The following is a 10,580-nucleotide window of genomic DNA, read 5'->3' as shown; positions in this document are numbered from 1 at the left end:
AGGCTGATGTGAGTAAAGCATTTCAAAAGAAAAGGGAACATTGAACTTCACCTTGGAGACACTTCTGTATTTCACAGGCTTGCTTTTGGCAGGGATCTTTGGTAGACATTATGGACCTGAGAGGGAAAAAAAAAAGCAGTCGTTCATAATATTTTCTATTTTTAATACAATTATCTCATTTCCTTTGACCCTTCTGAAAGGCTGATCCTCTTGGAAAATATCTGCCATCCAAGAATATTAAACACCTTATGCACATGTAAAGACATCAAAAAATAAAGTGCTGAAACAGTGAAGGTAAAACTGGATAGACCACCTGGGCACCAGATCCTGACACTACAAAGCCAATTACAGCTTGGAAGACCATGCAAAGTTCTTGTCACAAAATTTAAGGGCAACTGATTCAATTGGGAGCTATAAGTTAGCAATTGTATGATATAATCATACAGAATTATATTTTGCAGCTGGTGTCCATGTATCTCCATTATAATTGTTGGGCATATCCTGTCATAAAGAATGGACAGAGGCAAAGACACAGTAATATAGTATGTGGAGGTAGTCATCAACATTAATTCCAAACAGTATGAAGTCTCATGTCATCAAGTTAATTGTGGGCATGGAAACCAAAACAAATATTCAATCTGTCTTAGCCAGTCTTACTGCCGCCAATATGTACTTAGCCATGTTGTACGACAGTGGATGAAGCACTGAAAGTAGCAAGAATACATTGTTACATTCGCAAAGAAGGCATCCCAGTGGCTCTACTCTAAAAGGAGATAGAGGAGATTTGCTTTGTCACCAACATCTCTTGCAAATTTCTACAGATTTATGATGGAGAGCATTCTAATTGGTTGCATCACAGCATGGTGTGAAGCCATCAAATGTACAGGATTGCAAGAAGTTGCAGAGAGCTGCAGGCTCAGCCAGTACCATCATGGGCACAACCCTCCCTGCCATGGAGGACATCTCTAAGGGGTGGTACCTGCTTGTGTTACTTCCATCAGGTAGGAGGTACAGGAGCCTGAAGATACAGATTCATTGTTTTAGGAACATACACAAATGCTGGAGGAACTCAACTAGTCAGGCAGCATCAATGGAGGGGAATAAACAGCTGATGTTTCAGGCTGACAGCCTTTATCAAGTCCTCTTAATATGGAGTGTGAGACAAATAGCCCAAAATGAGACATTAAAGGGACACCTGCAGCAGGTGAATTGTATTCATCAAAAAAATTGTTAACCTCACATCTTGGCACATTTCTCACCCTACCATTACATAAACTCCAGCACTTCCTTAATCAGAGGTATACTGTTACCGCAATGCTACATTCCCAAAACCTGAGACCCCTAACATCACAAATTTCGAGTTTCGGGCCGACCAAAGAGCGTCTTTCACCGAGTTGATGATCTGCCAGCAGCACCGGATGCTGGTCTCCGTGTCTGTCCCCAGGAACAGCCCGTAGATCAGAGTCCTCTGTTACGCAGCTGCTGGGGATGAAACTCTTTCTTTTTTTCTTTTTCAATCTTTTTATTAAATTTCATATATATATAAGAAAAAACATAGCATAATAATGAATAGATTATAAATTCAATAGACTTGAAATTACATTAGTAATAGGATAATAATATCCTATTAAACATCAACCAACAAAAGGTACATTAATCAATCAAGTCTATATAAATATATATGAAAAAAAATAATCATCAAAAGAGAAAAAAATTTGAAAATATATAAAAGAAAATATATATTGAAAAAAATACTAAACTAAACTAACATGGGCAATAATAACAGTTTATAAGTATGTGATAGTGTCAAGAAAAAACTCCGGAACTCCATACCTGAACAAGGATAAGTAGAGAAAGGATCTGAAAAAGGCCAAATTAATTCATATGAAAATGTCGAATGAACGGTCCCCAGGTTTCTTCAAATTTAATTGATGAGTCAAAAATAGTGCTTCTAATTTTTTCCAAACTCAGATAAGAAATAGTTTGAGAAAACCACTGAGATGTGATAGGAGGATTTACTTCTTTCCAGTTTTGTAATATAGACCTTCTGGCAATTAATGTTACAAAAGGAATCAGTCGTCTGATTGAAGGGGAGAACTGATTACCATCTTCATTTGGCATATCGAAAATTGCAATAATAAAATGAGGTTGTAAATTGATATTCCATACTGAGGAAATGACACCAAAAATGTCCTTCCAATAGTTATGTAAAGTGGGACATGACCAAAACATGTGGGTCAATGAAGCCACTTCTAAGTGACATCTGTCACATTGAGGATTGATATGAGAATAGAATCGAGCAAGCTTATCTTTAGACATATAAGCTCTATGTACAATTTTAAATTGTATTAAAGCATGTTTAGCACATATAGAAGAGGAATTAACCATTTGCAAAAATTTTTCCCATTTATCTGTTGATATATTGTATCGAAGTTCTTTTTCCCATTCTTGTTTAATTCTATCTGATATTTCTGGTTGTATCTTCATAATCATGTTATAAATAAAAGCTACTAATCCCTTCTGACAAGGATTAAAGGTGAAAATCAAATCTGAAAAATCCAATGGAGTTGAATTGGGAAAAGATGGAAGAACTTTGTGTAAGAAATTTCTAATTTGAAAGTATCTAAAAAAATTAGATTTAGGTAATTTAAATTTGTTAGAAAGTTGATCAAAAGACATCAAAGTACCTTCAAAAAAAAGATCACGAAAACATTTTATACCTTTCCTTTTCCATATGCTAAAAGCTTGATCTGTCAATGAAGGTTTGAAAAAAAAATAAAATAGGGCTATCAAGAACAAAGTTTTTCAGATTAGAAAATTTACGAAATTGAAACCAAATTCGTAGTGTATGTTTGACAACAGGATTAGATATCTGTTTATTGAATTTAACTAAATCAGCAGGAAGAAAAGAGCCAAGAACTGAGAACATAGAATATCCCTTTACCTCACTACATTCCAAATTTACCCACTGTGGACACAATGGTGAGTCCAAATCTAGTTTCCAATACGTTAGGTTACGAATATTATTCGCCCAATAATAAAATCTAAGGGATGAAACTCGACACTGTCCCTTCCATCCTCCTCCACACCTTCTCCGCTAGCCCACAGTGTGCAAAGAGGTGGGTCACTGACTTCTCCTCACTGCAGTCCTCCCGTGGGCGGTTGGGTGTGGAGACAACGTCCCGGGCCTACAGGAGGGATCTGACTGGGAGGGCCCCTCTCACCACCAGCCAGGCGAGGTCTTGGTGCCTGTTGGTGAGGTCTGGCGATAAGGCATTTTGCCAGATGGAGCAGGTATGGAGAACTCCACAATGAATAAGTTCTCTTCCAGCCTTAAGCAATACATTGCCAGTCCTCCAAAATACTAGTCAAAGTCCTACCATTCTCTATCTAAGTTGTGGTGGACGCACATCAAATACAAGTGTTCCATATACCGTGAGGGCAATTTATTGCCCAAAGATGTTTAGAAGCTGTGTAGCTTTCGTTGATTCTAATTACCACCGCTGCTGCTGCTGGAAGTTGGCAATGCCCAAGTAAAATTTACACATTTACATTAGAATGGTGAGAACGATTAGCAAGCTATTGGTTTTATTGATTTCCATGTTACCCTCACAGAAAAAAAACTCACTAAGTCCATTTATCTGAACTTTTCAATTACTTTTGCATTTTGCTAAAATCAGACTTTGGACCTGAATTGACTTCAATACGAACGTCAGGGCCCCAGAGAATATTCAGAAACAGAAGGATCTTTATGTATAGGAATATAGGTCACTTTATATCCAAAATGATAGATCTAGTGGATAAAATGAACAAATTATGTGGGAACCTTGCCTTTATGAACCGGAGCATAGAATACAACAAAATGGAGGTCGTGGTACAGCTTTGGAAAACTTTGTTATCTGTCTCCTCAGTGCAGGGAATGCCACACCGCATGTATTGTAACTTGCTGTCAAACCATGGAAAGCATTTTTAAGTTGTCCGTACGAAATTGAAAATCGTTGGCAGTGGTAAGGGTGAAAAGAACTGAAGTTCCAGATTGTAAACATAGAATTACGCAGTAGACAATTTTGGGGAAAAACAAAAAAATTAAAGAGCCATTTATAAATAGTAGAAATTTCAATGATTCACCAAATCCTATGGAGCCATCCCTCGCACTTTGTGTTACAAAGATTGCTACAAGCAAAATACTAAAGCCCAGTTTTGAGTTACAATCTACCCTCCCTATACTTATTAATGTGACATTGGTCGGAGAGTTAAACTGCAAATCACATCTTGGGGTCTCAAGATGCACACATGAATGCGGCCTTTTCACGAGCAGCTTTTGCCCTTTGTTTTTCAAAGTGTGATAGATCAACTTCGCAGTTACCTCAACTTGTCATTTCAGCTGCAACTGTTTCCGTAACAACAGGGCCGGAGATACGGTGTCACCTAAAACTAGGTTCGTGCTCGTCCCAGACGGAACGGATGAGAATAATTAAAATCTTCTCAAACGTCCAACATAACATATAAAATTCTCTCAACCCCCCCCCCCCCCGTCCGTAGAAATGGAAAAACTCCACATTATAACTTGTTGTTTGTGTCGGAGTCGCAGCTTCAGTTGGAAAATGCCCCGGAACTGCGTCGCAGCCTGTGCTTTCCAACCGACGCCAACTGTTTCCCTTACTGCCGGGAAGATAGAGTATCCGGTTTCGATGACTCGATTTGCAGCGGTTATCGGGCAGACATGGCGGTGTGTAGGGTTCACCTGGACTCTGATGCCTTCCTCGTATGTTTGAATCACGCTCTGTCCACAGAAAAAGAGGAAGTGATGGGCCTCTGTATTGGAGAGGTACAAATCTCTTAGCAGCCAGGCCGGGCGACCGTCACCCTAGCAACCGCGCGCCCCTCCGACCAACCCTAACCCTCCCCTTAGTAACGGGGCTGGCTTCTTTCGCGCAGCTTCTCATCCCGCGGCACAGCAATGAAAACCGTCGCCTTCGGGACAGAGTACGTGGCCTCACAACCAGGCCACTGTACCGACGCCAAGGCAGCAACCGCTGTTTGGTTTCCACTGGACCGACGGTCCTTCAGTGGGCTGTTCATGATGAGCAGAGGGGTGATTATTTGCCCTATCCTGTGCTGGCGTCAGGTAAAAGTCCCATTCAATTAACGAGAAAGCAAACAAGCCTTCTAGAAAGCGAAAACCAAGGAGAGAGTTGCCAATGCATTTCAGACCCCCCCCCCCCCCGTAAAATTGTACAAACAGTCGTTAATTATTCAATTATGTAGATATCGGGTAGAAAGTGGCAATTTGGAACTTGGGAGAAGCAGGTGACTATGAGCTAAAGATTTTCAAAAGATTTCCAGCATTTGAGTAGAGAATGATTACACTAATCATCAAAACTCACATTTTGCTCCATCATCTTCCAGAATGATAGAAGATTTAGATCTTCATTATAAATCAATCTGATACGCTTTTTTATACATTTCTGCTCTTCCCTCAGATTCACATAGTTAATTTCTTTCCCTTTTTCTCAACTCTCGATCCCTATTTCTTGGGGCAGGTTAGTGATTGCAGCTGCCTTGATTTCATCTTGGTACCTTTTAGGATCTTTTTCTTTTTCTTTAGAATAACTGTCTCTATCACATCAGTTTTGACAAAGCAATCTTCCATACTGGCACTGCTGATGTGTCTTTCCTCTTCCACTGTATAGGATTCAGAAGAGTAGCCAGCCAATTTCTCACACATCTGATCTTGCCTCTTTCCTAAGAAAATGATAATCATATTCTTCTATTTCTTGCCTTCTAGCCTTTACATTCATCAGATCATTTCTTACCATTTCTTGCATCTCTGGTGAACTACCATCTCCTTCCTCCTCCTCTTGGGACAACTGTCCTTTTGATCTTCTAACAGTGTCCAGAGACCATAAACATTTTGTTTTTTGTGAAATACAAATTTATTTGTGCATTTTAAAAGTTCTGTACTATATTCAATGCTCATGAATTTTTACATTGTGGAAACCATTGCAGAACAGATGACAATGTAATTCAATTCATGTGTGTGACTTTGAGCTTCTGATAACCTGTCTCTTTAATTCTCTGTCATGCTAGCCTGACCTTCTGATCCTGGGCTACTGCACTGTTCCAATAATGTATGATGTAATTTTTCAATGAGTTACAGCTTAGGTTCAACATTTGCAACAATTTTTAATAATAATTCTGTAATCCTCATATGGACTTGTTTTTGTCTTTTACTTGTCTCATTACCGCACCCTGTCACCTGCACCATCATTGCTTGTGTTATATTATCTAGGAAACATCAATTTTTCCATGCAGGGGCACTCACCATATTCTTCCAGTGCTCTTTCAATTAGAGGTTGGCTTGAGAGAGCAATAAATATTATCCCCTGTTCAAAAAAACAAGGCAGGGCTAAGCAGCGTAACAACAGAGATGTCGTTTGATCTTGATGTGGGAAAGCTTTGAGAAGTGTTAATCTGGAACAGGGTTAATGGGTCACCTGGAGAAAAATGGGTTTATTAAGATAAAGCAGCCTGAATATTTAAGGCAAATATATATTTAACAAACTTGGCACTTTTTGATGAGATAATGGATAGAGTTGTTGTGGTCATGCCATTGATGTGGTATGCATAGATTTGCAGATACCATATAACAGACTTAATAGCAGAGGTGAAACACATGGCACAGAAAGGACATTTGGTAATTGGCTAAGTAACAGTTAGTAGAAGGTTGTGGTGAATAGTTGCTTTGAAATGAGATGGTGAGCAAGCCCATAAGATATAGGACTGAGCTAGACATTTAGCCCATCAAGTCAGTCCTGCCAGTTCATCATGGCTGATCCATTTTCCTCTCAACCCCAATCTCCTGCCTTTTCCTCCTATCCCTTCACTAATCAAGAATCTATTAACCTCTGCCTTAAATATACCCAATGACTTGGCCTTCACAGCAGCTTGTGGTAATTATTTTCACAGATTTGCTACTCTTTTGGCTAAAGAAATTCCTCCTAATCGCCATTCTAAATGGATGTACCTCTATTCTGAGACTGTGTCATCTGGTCTTAGACTCCCCACCATAGGAAACATCCTCTCCACATCCACTCCATCAAGGCCTTTCAACATTCAATATTTTTCAATGAGATTCCGCCCCTCCCCATTCTTCTTAATTCCAGTGAGTACAGACCCCGAGTTATCAAATGCTCCTCATATGATAAACCTTTCAATCCCAGGATCATTTTTGTCAACCTTTGAACTTTCTCCAACATTAGCTGATCCTTTCTTAGATAAATCCTTGCTTTTAAATCTCCATCTAGGCTTTTATTCTTCCAAAGTGCATAACCATACACTTCTAGCCACTGTATTTCATCTGCCATTTCTTTGCCCATTTTCCTAATCTTTGTCTTTTTGTAGCCTCTCTGCTTCCTCAACATTACCTTACACTCCACCTATCTTTGTATCTTCTGCAAACGTGGCCATAAAGTCTTCAATCCTGCCATCCAAATCATTGACATAAGTAAAAAGCAGTCCCAACACAGAGCCTTGTGGAGTACCACTAGTCACCAGCAGTGAATCAGAAAAGATTACCTTTATTCCCACTCATTGCCTCTTGCCTCTTGCCTCCTGCCAATCAGCCAATGCTTCATCCGTGCTTAGTATCTTTCCTGTAATACCGGAGCTCGTAGTTTGTTAAGCAGCCTTCTGAAAATCCAAGTACACAACATTCACCAATTCTCCTTTGTATATCCTGCTTGTTATTTCTTTCAAGAATTCCAACAGATTTGTCAGGCAACGTTTTCCCTTAAGGAAACTATGTTGAATTCGACCTATTTTATCATGTGCCTGCAAGTACCCGAAACTACATCCTTAACAATCAACCCCAGCATCTTCCCAACCACTGAGGTCAGAATAATAATTTCCTGTAATTTCCTTTCTTTTGCCTCTCTCCTGTCTTGGAGTGACATTTACAATTTCCCAATCTTCCAGAATCCATTGATTCTTGAAAGATCATTACTAATGCCTCCACAGTCTTCAGTCACCTCCTTCAAAATTCTGATGTGTAGCATTAGTCCAGGTGACTTATCTACCTTTAGATCTTTCAGTTTCCCAAGCGCCTTCTCCCTATTAATGGCAGTGTCACATACCCCTGCCATTCTCAAACTTCCAGCATGCTGTTAGTGTCTTCCACAGTGCAAGTTGACACAAAATACTTATTGTTTGTCCTCCATTTCTTTGTCTCCAATTACTACCTCTCCAGCATAATTTTTCAGCAGTCTGAAATCTACTCTCACCTCTTTTACACTTTATATATCTGAAGAAACTTTTGGTATCTTCTTTAATATTATTAGCTTGCTAATCTTTGTATTCCATCTTTTCCTCCTTTATGATTTTTTAAGTTGCATTTTGTTTTTTTTAAAAGCTTCCTAATCCTAACTTTCCACTAACTTTTGCTCTATACCCCCCTTTGGCTTTTATTTTGACTTTGACTTCTCTTGTCAGCCACAGTTGTTTTATCCTGCTTTTAGAACACTTTTTCTTCTTTGATATGTATCTATCCTGCGCCTTCCAATTGCTCCTAGAAACTCCAGCTATTGATGCTCTGCCGTCATCCATTCCAATCAGTTTTGGCCAGCACCTCTCTCATGTCTCTGTAATTCCTTTCACTCCACTGTAATACTGATATATCTGATTTTAGCTTCTGCTTCTCAAATTGCAGGGTGAGTTCAATCATATAATGATCACTTGTCCCTAAGTGTTCTTTTGCCTTAAGTTCTCTAATCAATTCTGGTTCATTGCACACCCAATCCAGAATAGTTGATCCCCTAGTAGGCTCAACCACAAGCTGCTCTAAAAAGCCACTCATAGGCATTCTAGAGGGCTCTGGTGAGACCACACCTGGAGTATTGTGTGCACTTTTGGTCTCCAAATTTGAGGAAGGACATTCTTGCTATTGAGGGAGTGCAGCGTAGGTTCACGAGGTTAATTCCCCGGATGGAGGGACTGTAATATGTTGAAAGATTGGAGTGACTGGGCTTGTATACACTGGAATTTAGAAGGATGAGAGGGGATCTGATTGAAACATATAAGATTATTAAGGGATTGGACACGCTAGAGGCAGGAAACATGTTCCCGATGTTGGGGGAGTCCAGAACTAGAGGCCACAGTTTAAGAATAAGAGGTAGGCCATTTAGAACAGAGTTCAGGAAAAACTTTTTCACCCAGAGAGTTGTGGATCTATGGAATGCTCTGTTTCAGAAGGCAGTGGAGGCCAATTCTTTGGATGCTTTCAAGAAAGAGTTAGATAGAACTCTTAAAGATAGCAGAGTCGGGATATGGGGAGAAGGCAGGAATAGTTGTGGATGATCAGCCATGATCACATTGAATGGCAGGGCTGACTCGAAGGGCTGAATGGCCTACTCCTGCATCTATTGTCTATCACTCCGGTTTCCATCCCCCTGCCAAACCCTCCTGAACAGCTCTAACAAACCTTCCCACAAAAATAATGGTGCCACTCAGGTTCAGGTATAACCCATCTCTTTTGTACAGGTTGTTCCTTCCCCAGAAGAGCTCTGAATGATCCAGAAAGCTGAACTCCTACCCCCTACCCCCACCATGCATTCATCTGCCTAATCATCCTATTCTTACTCTCACTGGTGTATGGCACAGTCAGCAATCCAGAGAATACTACCCTAGGGGACCTCCTTTTCGGCTTTCTACCTAGCTCCCTAAATTCTCTCTTCAGGACCTCCTCACCTTTCCTACCTGCAGTGATGCTTGAAAGTTTATGAACACTGTAGAATTTTCTCTTTCTGCATAAATATGACCTAAAATGTGATTAGATCTTCACGTGTCCTAAAACTAGATAAAGAGAACCCAATGAAATAAGTTACACAAAAAACGTTATACTTGTTCATTTATTTATTGAGAAAAATTATCCAATATTACATGTACCTGTTGAAAAAACTATGTGAACGTCTTTTCTAAAAAAATCCTATTTGGAGTCAGATGTTCCAATCAATGAGATGAGATTAGAGGTGTGGGTTGTAGAGGTGCCCTGTCTTATAAAAAAGACACACAAAGTCAGGTTACTGACAGAGTCTGCTCTTGTCAAGAAAGATCTGTTTGTGTACTATGCTTCAATCAATATAATTTTCAGAGGACCTTGGAAGAAGAATTGTCGAGACAGACTAAGTTGGAAAAGACTACAAAAACATTTCTAAAGACTTAAGTGTTCATCAGTCCATAGTGAGAAGATTGTCTACAAATGGAGGAAATTTAGTATTGTTGCTACTCTCCCTGGGAGTGGACATCCCGCTAAGATCACACCAAGAGCACAACGTGCAATGCTGAAGGAGGTGAAAAAGAACTGAAGGGTAACAGCAAAGGACCTGCAGGAATCTCTAGAACTTGCTAAAGTTTCTGTTCATGTGTCCACAATAGGAAAGACACTGAACAAGAAGCGTGTTCATGAAAGGATACCACTGCTCTCCAGAAACACGTTGCTGCACATCTCAAGTTTGCAAAAGACCACCTGATGTTCTACAATGTTCTGTGGACAGATGAGGCAAAACTTTTTGGCAGTAGTGCAC

At 39.8% G+C, this 10,580-nt stretch overlaps 2 protein-coding genes across 11 annotated transcripts in view; one reads left to right on the top strand and one right to left on the bottom strand.

Annotated features, from left to right (window-relative positions):
• cmc4 (C-x(9)-C motif containing 4 homolog (S. cerevisiae)) overlaps positions 1-4,505 on the bottom strand; it is a 75,430-nt gene extending 70,925 nt beyond the window's left edge. For 8 of the 9 annotated variants that reach the window (XM_059977242.1, XM_059977240.1, XM_059977238.1 and 5 more), the window contains exons 1-2: positions 4,367-4,503; positions 52-116 (exon numbers count right to left, since the gene is read on the bottom strand). In XM_059977242.1, the coding sequence (XP_059833225.1) occupies positions 52-109 (58 nt within the window). In that variant the 5' untranslated portion in view covers positions 110-116; positions 4,367-4,503. Of the gene's footprint in view, positions 1-51; positions 117-4,366 lie in introns of all 9 variants that reach the window. The other variant, XM_059977248.1, reaches the window with a different exon arrangement.
• An 83-nt stretch (positions 4,506-4,588) lies between these two features.
• Positions 4,589-10,580, top strand: part of brcc3 (BRCA1/BRCA2-containing complex, subunit 3) — a 29,478-nt gene continuing 23,486 nt past the window's right edge. The window contains exon 1 of one of the 2 annotated variants that reach the window (XM_059977237.1): positions 4,589-4,828. In XM_059977237.1, the coding sequence (XP_059833220.1) occupies positions 4,724-4,828 (105 nt within the window). In that variant the 5' untranslated portion in view covers positions 4,589-4,723. Of the gene's footprint in view, positions 4,829-4,942; positions 5,129-10,580 lie in introns of those variants that run through there. The other variant, XM_059977236.1, reaches the window with a different exon arrangement.

The sequence above is a fragment of the Hypanus sabinus genome, chromosome 8 (assembly GCF_030144855.1).
Source record: "Hypanus sabinus isolate sHypSab1 chromosome 8, sHypSab1.hap1, whole genome shotgun sequence".
In the NCBI taxonomy this organism is placed as follows: domain Eukaryota; kingdom Metazoa; phylum Chordata; class Chondrichthyes; order Myliobatiformes; family Dasyatidae; genus Hypanus; species Hypanus sabinus.
This window is presented reverse-complemented; position numbering and strand designations above follow the sequence as displayed.